This window comes from Eutrigla gurnardus (assembly GCF_963514095.1).
Source record: "Eutrigla gurnardus genome assembly, chromosome: 24".
In the NCBI taxonomy this organism is placed as follows: Eukaryota; Metazoa; Chordata; class Actinopteri; order Perciformes; family Triglidae; genus Eutrigla; species Eutrigla gurnardus.
Window position 1 is genome coordinate 8,734,014 of NC_139935.1, and position 27,889 is coordinate 8,761,902.

At 42.4% G+C, this 27,889-nt stretch overlaps 1 protein-coding gene across 1 annotated transcript in view; it reads right to left on the bottom strand.

Moving 5' to 3' along the window:
* Nucleotides 1–27,889, bottom strand: part of LOC311010051 (scavenger receptor cysteine-rich type 1 protein M130-like) — a gene marked incomplete at its 3' end in the record, with an annotated part of 294,749 nt that overhangs the window by 232,073 nt on the left and 34,787 nt on the right. Inside the window, exons 10-11 of the mRNA XM_084004529.1 lie at nt 23,145–23,459; nt 22,764–23,051 (exon numbers count right to left, since the gene is read on the bottom strand). Of these exons, the coding sequence (XP_083860655.1) occupies nt 22,764–23,051; nt 23,145–23,459 (603 nt within the window). The remainder of the gene's footprint in view (nt 1–22,763; nt 23,052–23,144; nt 23,460–27,889) is intronic.

A 27,889-nucleotide genomic window follows, 5' to 3' on the forward strand; every position in this document is an offset into this window, starting at 1 on the left:
ATAGATCTGCTAACCAATCACTAGTGATTATTCTTGTTTAAAAGACCCAGTGTGACCAATAGTAACACATCTGCCAACGGGGGTGGGGTTTACATTTATAATGACTCATCAGGTTGACCAATAGTGACAGATCTGCCAACGTGGGTTGGCTTTACATTTATAATGACCAGATCTGCCAACCAATCACGAGCGATTATACTTGTTTAAAACTAGTGGTTTCATCCAATCCTGAGTGAGGATATTCGAGCCATCTCTGACCAGGCGGGGTTTCGCTGCTCTTCATATGCTAATTAGAGCCTTCGCTGTGGTCCGTTTCCGACCATTTTCGGCACAGACGAACGCGGCGTTCGCAGCCTGTAAATTGTCGTTAACTCCCGAAAATTAGGGAGATTTACAGGGACGAAAATCCGACTTTTCATGCAGTGTCGCTTCTGAGCGCTAAACCAAATGCCCAGCATTAAGCGTAACGCAAACATCCGCTTTGGACTTTCAAAATAAAGTGCATTTTCAAAAATAAAACCGTTGGTTGCAGTCCCAAGTTTGACAGGAATTTAACAAAATAACAAATTCATTATTTACACTTTACATATGTGTAACTATAAAGGCTCTGTGTGCATGTTGACATATGTGAAAGTCATTAATATTACAGGGCTCAACAATAAGGATTGCCCGACGTCCCGGGGCAAGTAAAACGCCACGTCGGGCAAGTAACTATGACAGCCCGCTTGCCCGTTCGGGCAAGTGGAGGACTCGAAGCAAAAAAAAAAAAAAAAAAACGATCATCATCGATAAAGTTATGATGTTGCCCCCTCCCCTTGCCCTCGTCGGATAATGCTTGTAATGCTTGGCGTACTATTTGATTTTTTTTAAATGTGGTTTTGGCCAATCAAAATTGAGATCGCGAAACTCCCGCTACTCCGCTACATAGTAGCGGGAGTTTTCGCGATCTCGAGTTTCGCGGCGGGACCGCTACCTAGTAGCGTAGCAGCCTTTCAGTCGAAATGTTGTGGAAGCTGCTTTACATAAGCATTGAGGGGCCAGCAGTTGCCAACTACAATGCAGAACGTGTTGTAGGACGATGGCTGTCAGCAGGTCAGAGAGCACGTCGGGTGTGAGGGGATTATTTATTTATTTTTGTGCCAAAGTTTGAGAGGCCAAGATTAAAATATGGGATAAAACCGCAAAAAAAAAAAACCAATGTTCCAACAATGTTCCAACAATGTCAGAATTATTCATACATTGTAAATAAAGATCAAATATAACAATTTACCTGAATCTTTGTCGTTATTCAACGTATTCTCATGAATTTTCGTATAGAAACAAGGAAGCCATCATAAGATGTCAAGAATGCATGCCTATGCAGTATTTCTGTTGTGATTGTGACATACACCATGAGTCCCAGGCACTGCACAATCGGCAATCAATGATTCATGGCTTCCACATGCCTCTGCCACCAACAGTTGTGGTTAAGGAAGCTGCAGAAGGGGGCTATTCCCATCACACATGCGGTACTATATATATATAAATATATATCTTTACAAAACTCTATTTATTTTTGGCATCTTGAAAAAAGACCCCTCTCTAATTTTGGAATTTCTAAACCTCTCTTTTCCTTTTGTAGCTAGAATATTGCCAATGGAAATGCCAATGGAGATTTGTGACTGCCCCCCAGAGAACGTTTCTGTCATTCCTGGGAGGCCTGTGGTGTTCATCAACATGAAAGGTAACTCCTTACCATAACCTCTACTTCCCTATGGTTTTACCCCCCCTCCAATATAACATGAATTGATGCTTTTGCCCCAGGACGATATGATCTGACCCTCCCAGAGCTGCGATGTGGTGGCTGCTGTGCCAGCTGGACCCCAGGGCTGTATGATGTCCAAGTCAGTGGCTACTGGCCTGCCACCATCCATTTCCATACAATCTACGATGTAGCTATTTTTCAAGCTTTTCGGGAGATGAAGTTGGCTGCTCCAGGGATTTCCTGCCTGACCTTCATGAGAATGCTGGAAGCGCAAACAACAGCGTATGGCAGGGTGGGCCGGCCTACAGTACACAATATTTACCATTACCTCCTTTTAATTCTGCACGTTAGTATACATTTGTCTTTGATGATTCTTTCAACAGACTGGTAAAGTTTGCTCTGACACATTTTCCAAGAGCTTCATGGAGTGGGTCATCAGCTCCTATGAAGTGGACAAGTTGTGCTCAGAGCAACCATTCGCCTGCACAGCCTGTTCTCCTCAAATGCTGGCTGTGTCTGTGGATGGAAACAGGAAGCACTACCGCTTCAAAAAGGATGGACAGTCAGTTTATAGTTTTATGTTTCTGGTCTAGGCATGCCCATGTATCAGCTCTCATTTGTTACACCACTGAGCACATGTTAATTCTTCAGCAATGCTAACATGAAATGATTGCAATTTGTGCAGCATTTGTGGACGACCTCCAAAAGAGGGCCAAGCATGTAAGAACATTTTTTATTTATTTTGATATCATATATTCTCATTATACTTTGTATACCTTAAGTCAAATTTTATTTTAGGAAAGAACTACTATTGGCTATTATTTACAATTACATGCATTCTGCAGTTTGATGCTGCAGAATTACACCCCAAACTGTTAAATAACAGAAACATTAATGTGACTATTCTCACTCTCCTCCTCCTGTCCTTTTTGTAGTTGCCAGGTAAAGGCGTTTGTGGCAGGTCTCAGCTGAACGCAGCAAAGGAGACAACAAGCAAGAGGGCTCGTTCCAGCCTTGATGAGCAAGTATGTTGTCTAGAGCTTGCCCTTTTCACAATATTAACTTTTGTGGTAGTGCATTGTATTCCACCCTTTGCTTACACTCTAACCCCTGTGAATTTCCCCGTTGTGGGACTAATAAAGGAATATCTTATCTTATCTATAATGATAGGAAAATAGTTAATGGGAAATTCTTTATTTGCCAAATACAACATTTTAAGATAAGATAAGATAATATTTCCTTTATTGTCCCACAATGAGGGAAATTCACATTAACCCATCCTTACTATTTAGAAGCAGTGGGCAGCCATGCTCCAGGGACCAAATGCCTTTGTCCTCATCAAGGGAAATGGCAGTTGCAACAGTTAACGAGCATGCATAGTTGGACGAGCTGGTAGACTTGTGCAATTAATAGTTAATATGATGTGATGTAACTGTTTTGGGCTGCGTCCACACTGGAGGTTTTCCAAACAAAATGATTTGCTTTTTCATATGGAGAAAAGTAGCAGTAATAACATTTAAATAGGCATACAGAATTGAAGCAAAGGCCGAATTATTGTTAAATTAAATTAAATTTATTTTTAATTCTTCCCCAGGGTCTAGAAGTAGCAGTGTGCCGTCACGGCATTATCCTTCGGGCCCTGAATATGTACAGGCAAGTATAAAAACATTCTTTGTATTTTCACGACAGTTCCATTTATTTCAAATGCTCATGAAGTGACACTTAATTAATGCAATGCTGTCATACAATCCCACAGGGGTGAGATCTTTGCATATCCAATGTTCCTGCAGAAGGAAATCCCAGCCAGTCCACCAGCCTTCTTCTGCATGGACGTAATATGCAAGTACTGGCCTTACATCCAGAGAATTGCTGAAGCCTGCCCAGAGTACAGTCCCCTCACCACCATGAAGCCTCTGTTGTCTGTGCTCCATGCGAAAGCACATGGCATCAAGTGTGAGGTAGTTTTTACTCATCCCTTGTGTTTCGATGCCAGTCATTTTTCCATGTCAAATCCAATCTGCTTGATTACAGAGCCAAAACAACAATCCATGTTTCCCTGAACTCAGATTGATAGACGGCACTGTATATTCCTAAAATGTCCGATAAAATGGGGAGGAGGCAATCAGGATGGAGCGGGTTCTACCCTGGGAGAGGAGGTGGAAATGGTTAACTCCTTCCTGTCCAGGACCGCCATAATCACAAAGTTTATGGGCAAAGGAGGTTGGTTATAGGCTTTGATATTTAATGAAATATCAAATATTTTTCATATTTGATATTTTATGTCCAGAATCATCATATAGATAGCATGACTTGACAGCATAGAGTTCCACTAGTGGAGCCTTTTAACAGCATTGTTGTTAACTGGAGCTGCTAGGCAAACATCATTTTTGTCTTCTTTTTCGGTCGGTAACAGCACAGACATGCTAACTGTCCAGATTATGGACCGGAATAAGAGAAAGATGGAGAACATGTGTAAAACCATGTGCACAAGATTTCGTAAGGTAACCTTCTCTTTGCAGAAAAGTGGCCACATTGCAATATGAGTGACAAATGTCACTCTTAAAGTTTCATTTCCCCCATCCCTCCTTTTCCTACAGACACAGCAGAATCTTGAGTGGGAGAGGCAGAGCCTAGAGACCCTCAAGGGAGAGATGTCTGCACATGATGGGACTGTGGAACAGTGGGTCAGAGATGTCCGGGACTGGGCTGAACATGGTAGGTATCATTAATCAACTTGTATAATATCGAACATTTCTGCATTACAATTGAAACAAGCATTTTTGCCGTTTCTGCAGAAAGCCAAATGTTCGGTCAATGTTTTTATCTGTTATGAACCATGGCAATGTCAATTATGAGCATGTTCTTTCTTTGAGTTGGTGTTGTCTGTTATGTGATTTCCTTGTATAATTTGTTGATTTGCAGTACACTGTAACTTCAGGGTGTCCATGTAAAAGAGAGCAGTCTCTTAAGGGCCTTCTCTGATTAAATAAGTCAGTACAATGTTCTTGCATAACTCAACATTGCTTTGTGTTGTAAAGAACCCCCTGCAGCCAGTAATGATTCTCTGCTACAAGTGAGATCCAGAGTTGAGGAGACTTCTCTGGGCCTAAGGCAGCGTAGGGCACGGCTTTATAGCCAAACAGGTACAACGTTTGTGAAAGACATCAGATGTTTTCAGAATGTTTTTCACATTTGATTATTAGGGTTTTTTCATGGATCGGAATGTGTCTTCTCTGATGTCTCCCAGACAGCAACTCAGGACGCTCTGTGATCCGCAACCGCATGTGGAGGGAGCAGAAACAGCTTGAGATCTATGTGGCTCAACATGATGCAATGGTCCAACCCCAAGAGCAAATCGGCCCTGTCAGTAACACTGTACAAGCTGGCTACATATTTCCTTGCCAGTTACCCCCCAATGGTATGTTACACATTGCATTTTTTGAACCTTCTAATTGGTATCACCGAATAGCCTCAACTTTTTATGAATGAGTTTAGAGAAGGGTCTGGATGACAAAAGAGGTCATGGCCTAATTAATTATTCTTGGCAACATTATTTCTTCTCGTGTAAAAAATGTATTGAATTGGGAGACTGGTCGCCAACTGTTCTACATTAATTTATGTTTTAGCTTATTAGTCTTTTTGTTCTGGCTTCATTTTTCTTTTCTTCTTTTTTTTACATTTCCAGATGTTGTGGATTTCCTTGCCAAAAAAAAGATTTTTGACGAGGTAATGCACATAAGAAGACTTGATTTCAAAGAAGAAAAATATAAATGTCATTTTGACCTTTTGAATATTTTGTTAATTACTATGAAGGTAGCCACTGCAGCCTCTCTGAAGAAGGACTCCGAGGTCTTCAGGCAGAGTTCAAGAGAAGAAGGTCTCAGCTGCAGTCTCACCTTATCACTGTGTAAAATAAATACTTGCAAGTGGTAAAGGCAGGACTTGATGGGTCTGCACTGGACCTTGAAGAGGGAGAAGAGCAGTTTGAGGAGCAAGATGTAGCAAGTGATGTGGAGAGCTACTCAGATGAGGAGGACATGGACATGCAGGTAATTAAGGACATGATATTGTAAATTACTATATGTCGTAGATACTGTCATGGGTTGACAATTGTTTGATTATTCTGTGACAAATGCAGTGCTCTATGTTTGTGTTGAACTCATTCCTGTTTCTCTTCTGTTTTTCTCCCAAATAAAAAAGGGACTGGACAGTGCAGTTGGGGAATAGAATCCAGAGACAACATCGCCTATTGAAACTGAGTCTGGCACTTTGAGATTTGTTTTTATGAAAAGTGCATTACAAATGTATTATTATTATTATTATTACTATTAATTATTATTGTTATTATTATATTTATTATGAATATTATTATACTCAAATAGATCATAGATAGTTGTGATCTCAAGTGGACAGGTCTAAGTACAGACGGCTGTGAATACACCCAATGTGTCTTTAATGCATCTTGAGATCAAATCACTCCAAAAAAAATCACATTTCCAATATTTACAGCAAATATTTGATATTCTGCATAATGCTGTAGTGTCACTGCCTGTGATCTTGTTGAATGTTTATTGTTTATTTGTTTTGGTTTGCTGGTTCAATCCCAACACCCTGTCTATCCCAGTCAAGGATGGACCATAACTCTGTATATTGACTTGAATACTTACTGTAGACCCTGAATGTACTTTTGACTCCATGACATGTCTATGTAGGTTCATGGTACTTAGAGCCTGTTTGGAAATCAGTGGATGAATTTTCTTTTCTTTTCTAAGAATAGGCAATAAACTGTTTGTCACAAGAAAACTACCGATCATGTTAACTACGTCTACACTGGCAGTCAAGTTTAAATGCTTGCTGCATTTTTTTTTTTTTTTCCTTTTTTTGTTGGAAAAGTTTGATTGGAACTTGGATGAAGATTCCTCACTAAAGCATGTCTGTATGGCTTTATCTCTTCACAGCTGAGATTTCTGAAATGAAGAAAGATTCATATTGTTTGAAATGTTTGCTCTGTTTACGGCACACACACTTTGTAACATATGCTACAAAGTCCTCAGTTTTATTGTTAGGTTCTACAAGGAAGTCAGTGCATTCAATGGATCGTCTGAGTCATTAGGTTTTACAAATGCATTGTAGCAACAACACATTAAAGAATGCTTGAATACTTACAAACAAGCACTTGGAACACAAATACATGTTGACCAGATGTACAGTATGTAGTATGTATCTATGCTTTGACTCAATTAAATGGAGTTGTGTACTTTGTCCACCTCTTTTTTTTTAATGTTTATTTATTGTCTCTTCATGGGTTACATTAAATATAAATAACTAATATTAATAGTCATTCATGCCTCATCATTCCTGCCATGAGGACACTTAATTTAGAAAGATAGAAATATTGTTTGATTTAAAAACATCTAAAGTTTGAGTTTATTTGCACATTAAAAAGGAAAATGAAGCTCACAGGCTACATGAGAAATCGGGACACATGCCCTATTAATTTCTATTGTCTCATTGCTCTCTACCGTCAGCGCCATATTCATACTATTCTATGGTGCTGTCCACCGCTCTTGGGGTATGTTCACTAGCTGCAACGTTTAGCTAACAAACGTTTGTTATTAATCGATCTGATAAATTGAGCTGTGTGGTGCATCGTCTCGTTAGGAAGCCACATTATATTTAAACAAACTTTAAACCACATTATCACTCCACAGCAACAAAAATAGATCCAAGTCACGAGCCCCGAAAGTTCTGATTTCAAACGTTGCTGAATCAGTTTTGCCTTTGAACATACCCCCTGTAGTCGGCGAAACGGAGCGAAAGAGACTGGAATAAGTGTTAAATAGCACTATTAAATGTTTGTATTAATGTTTTTATCTCATAAAACTTCACAAAATATAAACATAAACTTCACAAAATATAAACATTTATGATATGGTTTGACTTTTTCTGTTGAAAAACGGCCCGATAGATGTTTTCTTAACCCTAATGTCACAAACCTAACCCTAACCCGGAAGAATGCTTGAAGAACTACAATTTGTACAGAGTTGCAATATGCTGACGTGTGTTGCGACACATGTTTTGTAGTTCTATTGTCTTTTCCCTATTATGTGACAAGATTACAAGGATGCGTGGAGGCTCTCCAGAGCTTTTTGAAGGTGGAAAACACATATTTCTGTTCAGATTTGATCTTTCTTTTTATTTAGAGGGCGAAATTGTGTTTTTTCCTGGTTTTGGCCCCACACAGTGGCCCCCCCTGTTGGATTACCCTCGATTATGGTAGTAGAGGTCAAGATCTTTCCAAAATGGTTGACCCCATGTTTGTAGCACATTTTGTTGCTTTCCTGTAAGCCTTCATAAGTGTCTCAATTTCAAGGTTCAAAGGTCACTCCTGAGGAGCAGGAACCTCACACAGTTCTCATACTGATATATGTTACTCTCCAGGCCAAGACCTTTCCAATGATGTCTTCACTGTTTTCCTACGACAAAGTTTAATGTTCATATTGCTCCGAGCCAGCCCCTTTCAGGTGGAGTTTCTCACACCCTTTTCAGGGCCAACTTGGATACAATCAGAAAAACATGTTTTTAGGGGTATTGAGTTGCCAAATATGTTTAATATAATGATGACTGGCCTATGCACAATCATGCTTCTCATTTTGGACCAGTTTAAACCCATTTCCCCCCCATTAACACCATCATTTTTGATATGAATGTTTTCCCATTAACTCGGTATGGACGTTTAGAGCCACTGTATTCCCTTCCCCCGACTGACAGGATGATATGAGATGATCGAGATTAAGGCAATCTTTTTCAGTAGGTAAATAAGTGTTGTGTCACCTACATTTTTTTAAACCATGTTCTTCACTTACTAAGGTAAGAACTCAAGCAGAGAGATGAGCCTGCAGCAACATAACTTTAATGACAAAAACAAACCAGAACATTACAAAATAAAGAACACATTAAAGGAAGGTCTTTGACATCTAAGTGAGGTCATCTTGTGTCACCCATGAATCGGCCCATCTCAGGTTGCTACAAGAAAGAAAAGATGGAAAATAGGGAAATTCTTTTGAGTACGAGTTGATTCAGTGTCAAGATATCATAAATGACTTCCATGTATTGACATATGCACAGAAACATGAGTGGCATTCATTGGGTTATTTGGATGTCCTGTTTTCACTCAGTAATCAGAGAATGAACTGGTAATCAAGCAGAAAAAGCAAAGTATCTTTGGCAGGACACCCTAAATTGTGTTTGTGTGTGTATGTGGATGGTTATCAGTCTAGTGGCACCTTGCATGGTATCCTCTGCCACCAGTGTATGATTATATGAGGAAATGGGTGAATGCCGCTTTGAGTCATTGCAAAGACTAAAAAAGAGCTACATAAATGCAGTGCATTTAACCATCCATCCATCAGATCGTAAGAGGAATGTCATTCTTTAAAAAAATAAATGGCTATAGGTCTGGTGTCCAGTGTTTATGAACTTTGCACTGAACTATACTTGGATCCTGTATACGTTCACAGCTACCCTGCATAGAACAGGTCAGTACAAAATGATGTGTATGATGAAGCTACATACATACCATTGAGGGCATGGCACCCACTTCACTTTCACTTCCCTTATTCCCTGAAAAATAGCCAATAGCCAAAATGCATCAGACAAAAAAATCATAAGCAATTATAACAGGTATTATAACAATCATAACAGCTGACATTATAGACTGCATTCACTGTATTTCCAGTCTGGTTCAGGAATGTGAACATGAATCAATTGAATTAAACATCAAAGAGTAACTTTTTTCAGGTTAAGTCAAACCAATCTTGACATTTTAGTACAAAATATTCTGCCATTCTCTATTCTTTCAGCACAGTGGTTGTTGCACTGTAAGCATGGAGTCCACAGATGTACCCAGTTCAATGTTTTCCCATATTTACTGGAACATACTGTATTCATAATACATCTGGCTCCTCCCTGTACTGCTAGACAGAAATGTACAGTATTCAATTAAAAACAAAAACAACTTACATTTCCAGTCCTTCGTGACACGATTCTGGAATATGGGAAGTTATCCATGGTGGAATGGAATTCACAGTCTGAAAATGAAAGGAAGCCATTTAAGTTAGACAGAAAAGAGTATTAGGAGAGTTTGCATGAGGATTTACATACTGGGTGTGCCTGTGAAATGAATTTCATGTCACTGTGCAAAGACATGGGGGGTGAGGTACCACTGTGATGATTTGTGTTTATCACAACAGAGTCTTTCTACATGACCTCTCTCAGCTTGTATTTGCACTTATACAAGTTGGAATAGTCAGGATTTTTCAAAGACACATATAATAACAAACCTTATCAATAATGGAAAATGTTGCCAGCATATCATTAACGGAATCACATTAAGGCAAAATACCACATCTAGATTTGGCTTATCTTGAGTGAAAAAGTGATGGATATCAGAAAAAAATCAAATATACGTAATACAGATGCAATATTACCTGCTGGGTTGACTGGCTTGGGTCTTTTTCTACGACCTGGGGAGGTGAGGGGCAAATAAAGGAAATGGTTAGGACACAACACATAAAAGGAGGTTATTCAATGTTTATTCAAGGTTATACTATTTAACTCTCAAGGCTGCTTTACATCAATTGGTGTAAAATGGTTTAATTCAGAAGTCAAATGATGACTTTTGTTGTAGTTTTTGATCTATTGAATGTGTTTCCCCTAGGTCAGTGGCAAACTATACTTTCAAATATAGCTGACCAATTAATCAGAACGAAACTAAATTAGAACATGGACTAGTGCAAGATCCAAATAGCAGGAGGAGCAATATTTGTTAAAGGCAACATATGTGTGAAAATAGCACTCTGAATGAAGTTGTGTGATTGTAGTAAGTTAGACACTCCCCCACAGACAGAGACACACACCTTGGAGACCTCTCAGCCTCTTGATGGGAACTAGAGACTCTGCTAAAGCTCCAGCAGACTCTCTGTGTTTCCAGTGCGGTCTGACAGCAGCTGTTTATTGCTGCTCAGTTCTGACTACCTGCTCTATTTGCCTACAATGAGCACTGATCAGTGGGTCACACTGTCTGGTCAGTGTCTCCTTTCCTCCCACATCACACAGGACTAAGCCCGCTACTGTGGATGTCCAATGTCTAGTGCAATCCCCCCTCAGCACCTTGCCATCTTTTTGAGTATTTCTGGGAATTATGCAGTGTGTAGAGGAAGGCTCAGACCTGGGGGTTAAGTTACACTGCAGGCGCATCGTCTACAAATGTACCTGTTTCAGTTAGAGGTGTTTAGAGGTGTGTTTGTACTTTAATATAGTTTTCAATGGAAATGATAATGAAAAGAATTTAGCAATCAATCCCATCAACTCATCACATTCCCTTTAAGAACAGTTCATGCCAAATTGCAAAGAGTCCACAATGAGGCTCCATTACACTAAGTTCAACAAGGGACTAACAGGGGGGATCCAGCCACACTAATAACAGCTAACAAAAACAGCTTTTGCATTTAGACGTGGTCTGAGTGGGAGGTGTAGGCATGATTTTATGCCAAAACTGCACCGCCAGAAGAGTTGTTTCACACAATCCCTGGAAAGTCCCTTGTCTCTTGCAGGTATTTTTCATGAAGTCTTACCCGTTTGCTTGGGTGCAGAGCACAGCTTAGGGGGAGGGGGCGAAGCAGAGGGTAGGGGAGTTGGTTCAGGAGGGGTTTGGGACACGACATTGGGTGCAGGCACAGGCTCTAGTGTACGGTGGGGATAGAGAAAATAAACAATACATAAAACAGTTAAGACATTTTACTGTATCATGTAAGGGTGACAAAAACTTAAGTCTCAAGTTGTTATGGCTAAAATATTCACAAAAACAAGATCCAAAATAATTATAATAACCTCTTTATTACGAACTCAAACTTCCGTTAATCATGTATGAAACCTGGTAAAACCGGCTCTGGATTATTCTTTGCTCATAGGCCGCGTCAAAAAAGGAGGAAGCACACGGTTTAGCGTAAACAAAAGAAGTATATTTATTTAACTGTTCAGAAACTAAACTTGACAGACAACAAAGGAGAAAATGTGCGGTGTGGAAATCAGTAGTCAGTAAGTTGGTGATGTTGTAGGTGGAGAATGTGCTGCGAGGGTGTTGTATGGTGCAAAACTTAGACGAACAAAAAGGTAACGCCAAAAGAATCAAAAACAGCGCTGCCGTCCTCAGGGGATCCCTCAACCGGTCAAAGACAGGGCTTTTCACCACCACCACACAGGCCACTGGCCAGGTGCCCTGAGTTGCCCTAATTAGAGCCCCATACTCCAATCAGCCGTGGATCTGAGGAGAGAGAAGGAGAGAGACTGCCCAGCACAGGCCCTGAAAAGGTACCTACAGGGGCTGTGACAAAATAATGAATTTGTTATTTTGTTAAATTCCTGTCAAACTTGGGACTGCAACCAATGGTTTTATTTTGAAAATGTACTTTATTTTGAAAGTCCAAAGCGGATGTCTGCGTTACGCTTAATGCTGGGCATTTGGTTTAGCGCTCAGAAGCGAGTAACGTTACGCTGTGGGTGAGTTACCATTCTGTTCGCTCGGACATCACGATAATTATAAATGCAAACTATGTTTTCATATTGTTATATTATTATGTAGACTCGGTCAGCATTTAATGTGTATAATTGCTTGTTAAGCGTAAGTCTTGTAAAACTCGTAGTTTGACTGTTTTATGAAGAATTGTTGCCGTAATATGTGCGAATGTGATTTAAAGGAGTCATCACCTGGAAATCGCAATTTCTCTTGTTAAAACATGCATATCTGTGTTTGACCTCAGTTGAAACTTGCCTGAAAGGCTGGAGTTTGAAAGTGGCGCCGTTTTTTCGCTTCTGCTCTTTTTCCGAACAGGAATAGCACACAAGGGTGTGCATTCCTAAAGCACGAGATTTTGATTCTGCGCCTTCGGTGACGTCACCGTGGAGGCTACTTGCATAAGCCCACCCCTCTTTCACCACCCAACCCCGCCCCGTCCGCTACCTGAAATCGCCGAAGCGCCGCCATTATGTTTTGGAGTCTGCATGCAGGCAAGCCCCCCCGGCTCTGTCCTTCCTGCGGCGAATCAACGCGCGCCTCATTACATATTATACAATGCACATCCGGACCAGTCAAAACCTCGCGCGTAATCTCGCGTGATAAAATCGCGGTACGAAAAAGGGTCAGAACAAGCTCAATGTTTGATTAAAATTTTTTTTTTTTTTTCTAATAAGTTTTACGAATTGATCCAAAGCGATCCAAGGGGGGCTGGATACGTATAAAACCAGGTGATGACTCCTTTAAGCTAGCTACCAGCAGCACGAGGTGTACGTGACTTGCGTACTCTCATCTCTCTCATGCGGAGCTCTTCTTTTGTAGGTCGAGGAACAGACTGACATCTTTCATTGACACGCTGGTTGTGTGTTGTTCCCATGTTTCAGGTATGTTTGTTTGTATTGTTGAATGTAAAATATTCTGTGTTATATGTGAATGTGTAACGGTCCACTATGTGCCAGTCTCTCTTGCTCTCTGCGCTGTATATGTAGACCTGCACCTGCACATGGGGAATCCAGTGTGTCAAAGACAGCACGTCAGCATCACGGACAGAGACACAAGCAGCCCTACACAACACATAATAAATGAGAACGGAGGGCTAGCATCAGAGACAACGTAAAATAAGCTACGCATAAGCTAGCATTGAGCTCTGCGCCTGAACTTAAAGGAGTCATAACCTGGTTTTATACGTATCCAGCCCCCCTTGGATCGCTTTGGATCAATTCGTAAAACTTATTAGAAAAAAAAAAAAAAAATTTTAATCAAACATTGAGCTTGTTCTGACCCTTTTTCGTACCGCGATTTTATCACGCGAGATTACGCGCGAGGTTTTGACTGGTCCGGATGTGCATTGTATAATATGTAATGAGGCGCGCGTTGATTCGCCGCAGGAAGGACAGAGCCGGGGGGGCTTGCCTGCATGCAGACTCCAAAACATAAACAGCCCCCTGTCATGGCGCACACACTAAATGACGAACCTTACGGAATTCAGGCATTTATGTACGAACCAGAGTAACCCGGGGTGCAAACCGCAGACGCACCGCGGAAAATACGGGGTTCATATAGTTTATACTAGTCCCGTTAGCATCTAGTGTTAGCACGATTAGCAGTTAGCTGGTGCCCTTTCTGCCAAACAGACAGCGGTATACCGTCACTTCAGGGTCTCAGACATTATAAAGCATAATCTTACACAACACTTACCGACTGCGCTGCAGGTGTGTCCCTGATGGTCGGAATCGCCCCCTTTTTTAGCCGTAGCGCTGTAGCCAGCTGTGCCTGATACTGGCCCAGGTTCGTGAAGGAGTCTGTGGTAAAGTGTTTACCACAGACATGAAGAGGGGCAGGGAGGGTCCCAGGAACATTGCCGTTGTATATAAAATTGACCCACTGGTCCCTGGTGGATTGATCTGCCGACGCAGGGATATTAAAAATACTTGGATGTTGATTGTGGCAACCAACCACCGCGCACTTTACATGTGAACGACGTTTTGACATCTTGCTGTTCTCTAATGGCGGCGCTTCGGCGATTTCAGGTAGCGGACGGGGCGGGGTTGGGTGGTGAAAGAGGGGTGGGCTTATGCAAGTACCCTCCACGGTGACGTCACCGTAGGCGCAGAATCAAAATCTCGTGCTTTAGGAATGCACACCCTTGTGTGCTATTCCTGTTCGGAAAAATAGCAGAAGCGAAAAAACGGCGCCACTTTCAAACTCCAGCCTTTCAGGCAAGTTTCAACTGAGGTCAAACACAGATATGCATGTTTTAACAAGAGAAATTGCGATTTCCTGGTGATGACTCCTTTAATAATTTACCTGACGCCAAATAAACAGCGTTCATTTCTCAATTAGATAACAAAAATACAGTAAACTAAAGTGATGTGTTGTGGGCTTTATGTACGGTGGCCCAGAGGTGTCAGGCCAAATACAAAAGCTGCAACACAAATACAAAAGTCACAACACAAATACAAAAGCCACAACGGAAGTGACCTAAAACACGGATAAACTCAACTTCCCAAAATGCATTGCGACTCGTCTGACTTCTGAAAAGTTTTGGATAATGGCGGACGATTGCGGTGATTCTGGCGACAGTCAGCAACAAACCGCGTACACATGTAAGTATACTGTAACATGATTTTTATGTTTCCAGCTGACTTTTAAATCGTATTGATAATGAACGTTACTTTATTGTTGTTGGAATTGTACGTTAACGTTACGAATCGAAGGTCCTGCTAGCCGGCTAGCCTACAGACGGTAATTTACCACAGAGGTTAGCGAGCGTAACCGAAGCGGCAAATGTGCCGTTTTTACCGACGTTAACTAAAAAGATAGTGCTTATGTTAAAACGTGGTTATATATTTACTAACGGTGGTAAATAACACGGTGCATCGTTGTTCGTTAAAGGGAGGGATGCAGACACCGAGCGCCTCATCCGGTGGAGGGAACGATGAGGAGAAGTTCACCGGCAGGAGGAATGCTGCTCTGAGAGGCTTCATTTAAGAAAATGTGGTGTTAAATGTTATAATTCTCATATGCAGGGCTTAAGTACTACTGGTGCATATTTAGCTACTCAATGGTATAAGGTTGAACACCAGCGTATATAGATGGGAGATGTCCTGCTCTCCTGAGATGTCTACCTGAAACGTTCTGTTGAACAGCAAGAAATCATCAATGTGCTGTAACACTTTTCTATGTACTGTTCTTCATATAGGATGTTTCTTAAAGAACAGGGGTGGAGGGAAGGTGGAGCTGGATGAGCTAAGAAGAAGTGGGAGACCCTCAAGCAGAAATACAAGGTGAGTTGGAAGCAGTTTAAAGTATTGAACTCTACATGCTTGATGTGAAGCATAAAAGAAACAAGATGATGTTGTCTTTCTTATTAATAATCAGGCAAAGTCGGTGCTGGGTAATATCTACAATGTGTTAAAACATCAGAGTCCATTAAGTTGGTCCCATGTGGAACAGTATTACAGTACATATTATAATATATGACTAGTGGTGAATAGTTGATCTAAACAATGATTACAAGAAGTGTTTGTATATGTTGTTTAAAGGAACTGACAGTGTCAGCACTGAGGGAGGAGAGGTCACTGCTGCACACTGGAAGTGTTTGTTGTCATGGATGAGGTGATGGAGCAAAGACCTGCTATTACCCCACTACACCCCATCTCCTCAGCCATGATGCCAACCACTGCAGCAGGGTCTCTCCTCCAGAGCAATGTAATTTAATGTATTTAAAAAAAACAGGCATCTACCTAAGGCGATGCTATAGAAAAAATTGCATGTGTTTTTTTTTAAGTGCATAAAGTGCCAATTAAAGTCCATCAGGGTTGAGAAGTCTGACTGCCTGCAGGAAAAAGCTCTTCCTCAGTGTCTGTCCTGGCCTTTATGCAGCGTTGACGTCTGCCCGACTGCAGCAGGGTAAAGAAGAGATTTTCCTGGCTCTCAGCCTCACCCTCTTGCTGTACGTTTCCTCCAGCGTGGTGAGGGATGCCTTGATACCCTCTGCAATGCAGCTCGGTCCCGTGCAGTGCAGCTTCCATAGCAGGCTGAGGTACAACCTGTGAGGATGCTCTCAATGGCTGCGGAGTAGAAGGTCCTCAGGATGGAGGGGGAGACCTTTAACTTCCTCAGCCGCCGGAGAAATTACGTAAACTATATATAAGGTATGTTCTGTTAGTAAGCAGTGGACGAGGTTCTCCTTGGAACGCCTTGAAAGACGGAGGTCCTTCCTTAAATCCCCTCCCCCAGCGGGGGAACATGAGGTTTGACCTGCAGTACAGCCCTCTGGCACCAACCTGTAACAGAAAACACAATATATTACATTTATTCTGAATGTTTTCCTGTTAATTTGTTGATGAACAGTACTTATTTCTTATCATACACGTATTGCAACCTGTATATATAACATGGATTATTTGTCTAATAAATGATTCACTAATAGCCCACTACTTGTTTTTTTTATCCCACTAAACTCATACATGATATTAAAACGGCTTATATTAGCCTACATGTCTGTTGATTTTGTTTATGCATGCATATGCCTGTCTATTGATAATCAAATAATAGAAGAACTTATTTAAACCAGATAAGTGATATTACTTACTTCAGAGGGAAATCCAAATTCCATGTATGTGAATAATGTAGCTCCTCCGACGGCCGATTTCCTCCGTCGTCTCCGCGGTGAAGGTGCTGGTGTTCCGTGGTCAGAGGAATAATACAATCTATGAACATTAATGATCGATAAAAGCTGCTTAATAGTTGCAATCGATGGCGAGTGAAAGCAGCTACTCAGGTAAGAGGAAGAAAGCGAGAGCGCGCATAAATAAAAAACTGTAGAAAACATTTGACAATGGTAGTTTGACTGAAAAAATATTTTGAAATATTTAATTAAGTGTAATCCTAATCATGCTTTATATTTTGATAAGTAATGTCCATTAAATGGGAGCTAGAACCGAAATCGATTCAGTTATGTGAGAGAAGAGGAGAACGAGATGTCAATAAAGTAAAAAAAAAAGACGCCATGTTGTCTTCTCCATATTCAGTCCGGTGAAACGTTGGAGAAAACACTCCGCTACACATTACAAACAACAAACTACGGCCTGGAGCCACCGTTTCCCGCACGACGTTTTGGCCCCGCCCACTTCCGCCTAGGCTCACCCTGCTGCGCTGTGATTGGCCAGTGTGCCTCCGTGGTGTTTGGGTGGAGTTGTTCAGTTCCACTCCTTTTAACGGCTACTTGTGTAGCTAGCTAGCATCGAAACAAAAGCCCAATCCCGACATCCCCCCTCACGGACTCACGCACTTGGATGCGCGTTCACGTTAGGTCCCTGAGGGTTCAGGTCTTAGACCTTAGGGGGGACATTGGCATTTGGCCCAAGATGTCGCCCGTCCGGTCATTTCTCCGTTGTTGTCATGGCAACATGACCATCGCACACATATCAGACAGTATATATAGCAATAATAACAATAATAATAAGCAGGACACCACAGGGAGTCGGACCCCATCTCAGTAAACTGAAAATACCATCACAAGTGTCTTTTTATCTTATTACTGCCATTATTTATTCCTTAATATTATATTTATAAATGATAGATTCCACTCAAAGTGGTCCAAGACTGATCACATGATGACGTGAAAGTACTTGAATTTAAAAACTGGCAAAGTGATTGAGAACAATGATTTGACACGTTGGAGTCAAACATTTCTTTACAACATTAAAGAGACCAATCGGAAACGGAGACAGACTTTGGACTTTTGATTGGAGGAACTGTTTGGTCCCAGAATGCTCTCTGCCAACTCGTCAGCTGTTTGCTCTCAGCTGGAACACAAAAACAAACAATATGACAAAGTTCACAAATATTGCTGTAAATATGGTAAAAAGTGACTTTTAAATACTCACCACTTTTTTAACCGTTAGGAGCTAAATGTGTCAACATGTAGCCGTTCATTTCAGAGAGTGTCACGTGAAAAAACAGACAGATACATCACATGATGTAATATATATGTATTTATTTTCATTTGCACAAAGATTCCAGAGGAGCAGTCGTTGGATGTGAGGATTCCTCCATGTTGGACTTCACCACTAAGAGCCCTGTTCCATGTTATTCTTGTACTATGGGGAGCTTTGCTCCGTTCTATTGACTGGAACACTGTTGATGATGTGAGCCTTACCGTTACACTGAGCCTGCTAGCACTGCTAGTTCACTGGACCATAGATTACCATCCGCATGAACACCTGGGTGATTCATGCATCAGGTTTTAAGTCCAAACACTGGGACTACTATCACTGCCATGCACCAGCATTTTCCAAACACAAACAGTCCTTGAGCTCTTGCTTTGACTTCATGATAGAATTGTGAATAAATAGTGAAGTCTGTAGTCTGTCTTCTCTTTAGTCTGTCTTCACAAATCTCAAACAAACCAACACGCTGAACAGATCTCAGGCTCCTCCAACAAAGCTCCTTAAATGTGTCCAAAACTAAATCACAGCACTTCAAAACCACAACGTACCACATGAAATAGTCTAGAAATCAAATATAGGCAGAAAATGGAACATAGAAACATGAAATGAGAGATTTGTGGTCGATTGTAATTCCAAAACAAATATACAAAGTCAAGATTTCAATGTTCTACTTCAACTGCATCGACCTGCTGCATATGTTTCTTATGTTTATTCAGATTGTTTGCTTAGTTATGACCATATTTCTCTTCAAAATCTGTTCAGTACAAAAATGAGCAAACTCCCTGAGACAGATGCTTCATCATTATTCTATATACAGACTTTTATTTTGAAATTTACCTTGGATTTACTGATCATCCCATGGCCTCATATTTGTTAGTTTTTTGGCATTTTTGTTTCATTTTGCTTTTTGCTTTCTCTTCTCATCATATAAAACATCGTCATGAATAAAAAGTCACGATAAACAACAACATTCCTTAAACTAAGTCAAATGAGCTCAAAACTTATAAAAAATAGCAAAATCAAGTACAATTGTTATGAAATAAGAAAAATGATTAATAAGAGTAAAATCCTGAAATACAAAATCAAATACTTGTTTATAAAGTACAACATTAAGTCAACACTTTATGTACAAAATGAAGCAGAATTCTTATGAAATATGAATATTGGTTCATCACAAAAATAAGCTGTTCATTGTAATTCTCTTCAATTAAATGTGTCCTGCTGCCCAAATCGACTTCACAACAACAATGAGCCATGTGAACCACAAGGGGGCGCTGACGTGAAGTCATGACATGTGACTAACAGATGAAGTCGGTGTGAAAACAGTCTCTGGGACCTCCAACAGGACTCTGCAGTCCTGGTGCTGGGACATTTCAACCACGTCTCCATGAAGAAACCTGTTACCATAGCAACAACAAGCCTCGCTTCAACAAGGAAGTAAGGCGCCTATGCAGTGAGACAAATGCTGCATTTCAATGTGGCGACAAAGACCAATACAAACTCCTTAAATAGCAACTTCAAAAGGCAGCTCAAACAGCTGAAGCCACTTCTAGAGTCACACCTGAAAACAAGCTCCAAGTCCATGACTTTAAGGGGGTTTGGCAGGGCCGGCACACAATCACTAACTACAAGACCAAGCATCATGTGAGCCCCCCTTCCTGAGAGGCTGAAGGATTTCTAATAATAATAATAACACATTCAATTTATATCACGCTTTTCTGAACCCAAAGACGCTTTACAGACGAGAGATAAACAGACCATCAGACAAAACAATGAAAGAAAGAAGATGGGTTTGGAGGCGGGACTGGAATATGGTGAGGGACTCAGAATCACCGATGGTTTGGGGAAGGGAGTCCCAGAGCCTGGGAGCTGCCCTGGAGAAGCCTCTGGCCCCGAAGCTGCGGAGGTTGGATTTGTGGATGGAGAGGAGACCGGCTGATGTGGATCTGAGGGCCCGCGAGGGTTGGTAGGGGGGGGGTGAGGTCAGGGAGATGAGGGGGGGCCAGATGGTGGAGTGCCTTCTAGATGGGAAGCCAGTGGAGAACACCAGACTGGAGGGGCTCAAACAGGTTATTAATGTGGAGATGGGATTGTAATTTTGTCATTTCTACTGTAGATTGGAGACCAGTGAAGCTCAGACCAGCTCTCTCAGTCTCTCCACCCTAGGTTGGCTGGTCCACCCTTTTCAATCTCAGAGCATGATGTCAGAAGGCTGCTCCACCATCAAAACATCAGGAAAGCGGCGGGGTGCTTACCAGGGTGAAGGAGAACAGCTCCCCACTGACCCCTCCCACCCAGCACATCACCTGTTCACTCTTTTACCATCAGGGAAGAGGTACAGAAGCATCACCAGCAGATCCTCACGCTTCAGAGATAGCACCTAGCTCCAAACCCCCCACTTCAACATGGACATCTTTTCATGTCCAGAGTAATAACAATATAGTAGAAATGTGATCAGTCATATTTCCAGAGGAACATGCGTATGAACATGAGCTGGTGTCGGTGTGTTAGAAACCCATGTGGATGTGAGAGGAGCTCCTTGGAGGTGCTACTCTGCTCCCCGAGCTCCTTCCTGTTCAGTCGGCCCTCCTTCAGCTGCACCAACGCCCAGGTTGTAGTAATCCGGCTCCACGTCCTCCCGTCTGCCCGGCTTCTGCCCCCTGCTGGCCTGGAGAGACGTGACAGCACACAGACATGTGACTTCCTGCATGGCTCCTCTCTCCAGGTCAATGAACACAGACTGAGTCAGTGCTCTCAACAACAGACATGTGTCAGTACCTTACAGTAGAAGTAAAGGCCGACCTGCGCCGACAGCAGAATCAGCGGCACGGTGACCAATCTGATGATGACAGGTCTCAGATCTGATGATCAAACACATGGACAGTCATCACATGACTCATCATGACTCCAACAGCTGCCATTCAACACAAACTAGGGACCTGGCATTCTGTCCTCCAGTCCATTGTTTGCTGTCACCATTTACAGACCTGGTTTCACTTTGTTCACTAGATCAGGGCTGGATTCCAGAAAGCAGGTTTAGTTCAAACTCTGAGTTTGTTAAGCCTGAGAAGAGGGACACTCTGGGTCCTCTGTTCCACAAAGACAGTGAACCTAAACTTCCACCTAATAGATATGGAAGCACATTGATTGGAGCAGCCTGACGTCGGGACACGATGTTCAGAATCAGAATCAGAAAGGAGTTTATTGCCGAGCATGGGCAGACTGGCAATCTGGCATCAGATTAAAACCATATGTCTTAGGCTGCCTGTTTGCACAATATTCTTCTGCTTCATTTTCAGCTGCAGCCACATTCTTTTTGTGTCTGTGGGATTAAACCTAAATCTAAAAGAATATTATTACATTTCACTTCTTCCAGTCATGCTAATCAGGAATTGAACAGTCAGCTTACCTACGACAGTGACAGAGAGCAGACGGCTCTCAGAGGAGAAGTTATGAGAAAGAACATGGACGTGATAAACACAGCTGTAGCGTCCCTGGTGGGCGGGCTCTGCAGCAGGAAACAGGAAGTGGGCAGTGTGATTGACAGCTGGCTGGGTGTAGTTGTGTGCTGAGTTGGAGGAGGTGAAGGTGAGCTGGAAGGAGCCTCCTGGGTACTGTGGCTGGACGGAGCAGAAGACGATGAAGGTGGAGCGCCTGAACGCCTGAAACCCCTGCTGCTGGGCCTCGGAGACCCCGTCCATGGAGGAGGACACGGAGATGTTTGGCTGCAGCAGCAGGTCTGTAAAGACAGAGAGATGATGAACGGTCACATGAGGCTCGTTGGAGATGAACTGCTCCTCGCCTGGAAAGTAGACGAGATCAGGCGGCAGCAGCAGGAGGCGGAGCCTAAAAGCTGCCGTGCAGTCCAACACTTTCCAGCAGCCTTCATAGACGTCACAGGAAGTCATAGAAACAGTTACATCCTGTTAGATGCTACCTGTAGTTTGTGAACACGTTCAGATTGATATATTTTTTAAGAATTCATTTGGATTTATTCAGATTTGTTCATAAATATCTGGAAATGTGTGTATGTTGCATTTTATTCTCTCCTTTCCTCTTTTGATGTCTGCCTCGTAAAGCATGATGTAACTACTTGTTTTGATAAGTGCTATAAATAACCTTTATTATTGTCATTATAATTATGGTTATTATTATTATCAAACACAAAAGATATGTTTGAAAACTTTTATTGCACAACATGAGACTTACAGCCCATAATCTAGCGTTAAACATTAGAATGAGATCAAGATACGCTGTGGAAACAGGAAGTGATGTCACAAGTCTGCCAGGTGAAGCTCAGCAGTCTATGGAGGGTCTGAAGCTTCCAGAAACCAGCCCACTTCTCTACATTCTAGGACGTCATTGTCCTGGAGGACTTTACAGTTCAGTCCAGTGGAAACCACTGACTGTCACTGGGACAGAGGAAGGAACATACTGGGAACACTGCTGTCATAGATGATGTCATAGATGATGTCACTGAGGGGCTTACCTGAGCAGGTGAGATTCAGGATGGAGGAAGAGGAGACTGATGTTGCACACTCCCTCAGAGTGGATCCAGAATGAACACAGTCAGACCTGATCCTCCACACAGGTCTGAATGAGGACTCCTCTCTCCGTCCTACAGAAACAGCAGAGCCACAGTCCAGCTCTCTACAGACAACAGCTGCTTCCTTCAGGGTCCAGTAATAGCCATACACTGGTCTCCAGTCTCCCTGTCTCACCTCCAGTGTTCCAGCACAGCGACTGGCTCCTCCCACCAACCTGACATCATCAGGCTCTGAACAGAAAGAAGAGAGTCGTCAGTCAAAGAGCAAAGTGAGTTTGATGAGAACAGAAATGAACCAGATCAAAGCTGCAGCTCCTCTTCTACCTGAGCAGGTGAGTCCAACAGCTTTGCCAGGTGAGCAGGTGTTTCTATCTGAGCCTGAGCTTCTACAGTCCAGGAGAGCAGACTCATGGCCTCCACACTGGAACTCTTTGGTCCACGTTGGAGCCCCCACGTCTCCATAGAGCGCCCCCTGGAGGACTGAAGGAGCCCCACAGCCAAGCTCCCTACAGACCACCTCTGCATCCTGCTGGTCAAAGTCAGCTTCACACACTGAGGACCACCACTGGTTGGACTGGTTGGACTTCACCTCCAGTCTGCCTGAGCACAGACTAGTCCCATTCAGCAGCCTGACAGAGTCTGGAGAGATGATAGAAGATCAAATAGAGAGAGAGAAAAGACACCAGACACCAGAGAAAAAGATGTCATGAAACTATTCAGTGATTCAAACTGGACTCAAAACAATTCCACCATCAGTTCATCATTTACAGTTTTTCTCAATTGCTTTGCCACAATTCTCAAAAGATAATGAATATTTTCTAATGTTGGGGTAGTAGCAGGAGCAGATGTGGTTATCAACAGTTAATGTCAATATGACTATCGATATCAATAATTATATTTAATATATTATCATGATATAATCATGAATAAACGGGGCACCACCCTGGGATCAGGGAAAAGATAACCTAAAACTGTATTCAGTCTCAATATAAAGGTTTTATACTCACATGCCAATCATCGTGATCATTGGCATAGAAGTATAAAAACAGTTGAACAATTAAAAAGGCGTGAAATTCAAGCACTAGCCTTCACAACCTGCTGTTATCCAGTGACATATACACAACAAGCACAAGAGACCGCTAGTTATAATATAATAAGATTTATTAAAATCAGTAATAATGATGACAATCAATAACACTGCAATTAACAAAGCATTATCACCTAACTACCTAACACACAAAGCTAAGCTAAACAAAGGAAGAGACACACGTGGAGTGTGTGGTTGTGTGTGTGTGTGTGGAGAGAGAGAGAGAGAGAGAGATAGAGTTGCCTGGGTGCGACCACCAGGTGGAGCTATACCTCACAGCGTTCAGGGGCGGAGCCGCTGACGTCAGATAGAATAGCGAGAGAGGGAGAGAGAGAGAGAGAGATATAGCCATGTACAGTCACCAGATGGAGCTATTTCCTTGGCGTCCGGAGACGGAAACAGCTGGCGGAGGATACGTGTGGGGGCGGTGTATGTGTGTGCACATGTGCGTTAGCCGGAACAAAGAGAGAGAATGCGCGCAATTCAATACAACAACACAGAAAGCAACGGGCTCGGCGGTCCGTGATCAAAACTTAAAACACGTTAACAAGAATTACAAGCACCTCCTACACTATCAAACTTATGTCTCTGCCCAGACTGATAGCCTCTTACTTTGTCGATGTGCGTAAGTCCGTCTTGTGCGGGGGCGGTGCTTCTTGACGCCCCGGCGGCTTGTGGTTTGCGAGTCCACGGCAGCAGCGGGGGACGCGACGAGTCGGCTGAGTCCAGACGAGAGCGGGGCGTAGCAGTAATGCTTCTCGATGATCGACTCGAATGAAGAAAACAGTTTGTGTTGCTTCCTTCCGCGGACAACAATAGAATTGCACGGCTTGGCGATTTAGTCAGCTGACTTCAGACAGGAGCGGGTCGTAGAAGTTATCCTTCCGGCTGGTCGCTGAAATAAAGTTACTTCTGCAGGCAAACAAAGAATCGCGCGGGTGCTGCGATCTCTCAGGACCCCAAAAAGGAGTAAAAGAAAAGGGGCGAGTCGTGGAAAATGGGGGGGAACAGTCTGTTGCTCGTCCAGCGAGTTTGGGAAAAGACTGTGGCCTCAGACAAAGGAAACGCTGCAGACGTTAAAAGTTGGTCTCCTCACTGCATGAAAAGTGGGATTTTCGTCAGTTAGCGGCCCTGTAAATTGACGTGGAAGTTCAGGTTTACGACTGCAAACGGCAATTTGCAGGAAACACCGAAAACTGACGTAAATTGCCGGGAATTGACGTGGGCCTTGCTTGGCAGTTGTCCCCCCATGACCCCCCTCCCCGTAATCCTAGGGGAGGCTTTAACATGTAAATGAAAATGCTGTGAGCTATACAAATGCAAATCAGGGTAGCAGGGGGAGTTTTCCCCCAGGTGACATTTTTCTGAAAGGTGTTAACTTCAGTTCATCTTCATTCAAAGATATAACTTAATTTCATCTTCATTCAAAGATACACAAAACAATTTGCTTCAACAATTACTTTTAATCAGGCTTTGCCACAAAGGTAAAATGTACATTCATGCAAACAACATCACAGTCTCCTAGAGCTCAACCACTGTGCATAGTGGCATGACTACAGTGACCCTTTCTGTGCTTAAATGCACAGTGGATGTGTTAAGCACACATCTCCCAGCAATGCGCTCAACAGGCAGAAATGATGCTGGGTATGACGTGTCTGTTCCCTGCAAGCTCCAAACTTCTATTGGCTTTCCATTAAAATGTCTGTCCGGATGGGGATGAAGCCAGGAAACTTGCGCAGTAACATGTTTAAATGCAGTACCTTTTGACACAACATTAACAACTATAAACTGCTTTATAATGGCTGGTCGTAGTTCTGAGGGTCAAGGATGGGTTCATAGATCATAGATCTCGGCTGTGTTCGAAATGCCATACTAACGTCCTACTCGTACTTAATTGTGACGTAAATTTGAGTACGTAGTGCGTTCACATACAATAGTATGTGAATTTGTGCACGCGAGAAATGCCCGGATGTATACTGCATTGGCAAGAATTTCTGAGTACAGCGGACCTTGCTAAATCTACTCAACTTCCCAAAATGCAATGCGGCTCGTCTGACTTCACAAGTTTTGGATAATGGCGGACGACTGCGGTGATTCTGGCGAGGAGCCCGACACAAACCGCGTACACATGTAAGTATACTGTAACATGACTTTTACGTTTCCAGCTGACTTTTAAATCGTATTGATAATGAACGTTACTTTATTGTTGTTGGCATTGTACGTTAACGTTACGAATCGAAGGTCCTGCCAGCCGGCTAGCCTACTGACGCTAATTTACCATTTAGGGGTTAGCGAGCGCAAGCGAAGCGGAAAATGTGCCGTTTTTACCGACGTTAACTAATAATATAGTGCTTATGTTAAACCGTGGTTATATATTTACTAACGGTGATTAATAACGCCGTGCACCGTTGTCCGCTAAAGGGACGGCAGACACCGGGCGCCTCATTCAGTGGGGGGAACGATGACGAGACGTTCACCGGCAGGAGGGATGCTGCTCTGAGAGGCTTCACTTAAGAAAATGTGGTTTAAATGTTATAATTCTTATATCCAGGACTGCTGGAGACTCTCAGGATGTCCCAGGACTGCTGGAGACTCTCAGGATGATTGCGGTAAGAATATGTTGGGTGACTGCTAGCTAAGCTAAAATTAGCAAAGCAAGCCCAAGCTAAAAGTAGCTTAAACGCTAATAGTCCAAGCTAAAAGTAGCATAGTAGCCTTGTAAAAGAACAAGAGAGAGGAACCAGTGTAACGTTAAGTTGCTTTGTTAAGTGTATGTTGGTCTTTTACAGGAAGCAGTACGCCGTCTTCACAACTCGGAGACGAATTGTAGGCGCTACGAACCGGAGTAAGGGTACGATTTAAAGAATATGCTTTCATTCTGCTGTATAAGGAAATAGATGCGTTAACAGTAGATACCGATCTTAACTGTATTCATACCGCTCATTTAATTGTTTTCCAGCTGCCTGTAAGACATACTATGAAACGGTACGCAGGAGCTTCAGACACACACAGCCTGATCTCGCATCGCAGGCGGAAGCTGTGAAGACGTCAGCTCGGAGTCGTTCCAGGAGAAAGAGGGTAAGACTTATTAGATCCGTTTTTGGTCAATGTGACCAAACCTACCTAAACCTATTTTTCAGGTGCATTAATAGATGTTTTGTGTCCATGCGCAGTGCATCGCGCAGTACTGATTGTCTTTATTGATTGTTTTACAGCTGCTGGAAGCGAGACGGAGTGTGCTTGCTGGCGATGAGGCGGACCGTTGGAAGTGCGCCACCACAGACATGATGTCTGATGAGGAGGAGGACGGCGTCGTTGGCGGGGTGTCTGGATGGATTGTGCGACCTCCATCCTCTCGTAGCCAGGAGCTCACCGAGCTCTGTGCGACTCTACAGTCGCGATTAGAGAAGACTCCCAAGTACAGGGCCACGCACCGCAGGCGGCTGTAAAATTGACCAAATTCGGACAGAATGTCGCCAGTTCATTTGTTTGTTGTGTGGGCAAATTTGTACAGTTGTGTGTTGTGTTGTCAATAAAGCTCTTTCTTTGAATACTTCCTCCTGGCAATTTTTCCTTTCCTCAATTAATTCATTCATATTTATATTTATAAATATATAAATAAATAAAAATAAATGTGTGTATGTATAAATATACATATATATATATATATATATATATATATATATAAACACATGTATATATATATATGTGTGTATGTATGTATATATATATATGTATATATGTATATATATATATATATAGTGATAGATCTGCTAACCAATCACTAGTGATTATTCTTGTTTAAAAGACCCAGTGTGACCAATAGTAACACATCTGCCAACGGGGGTGGGGTTTACATTTATAATGACTCATCAGGTTGACCAATAGTGACAGATCTACCAACGTGGGTTGGCTTTACATTTATAATGACCAGATCTGCCAACCAATCACGAGCGATTATACTTGTTTAAAACTAGTGGTT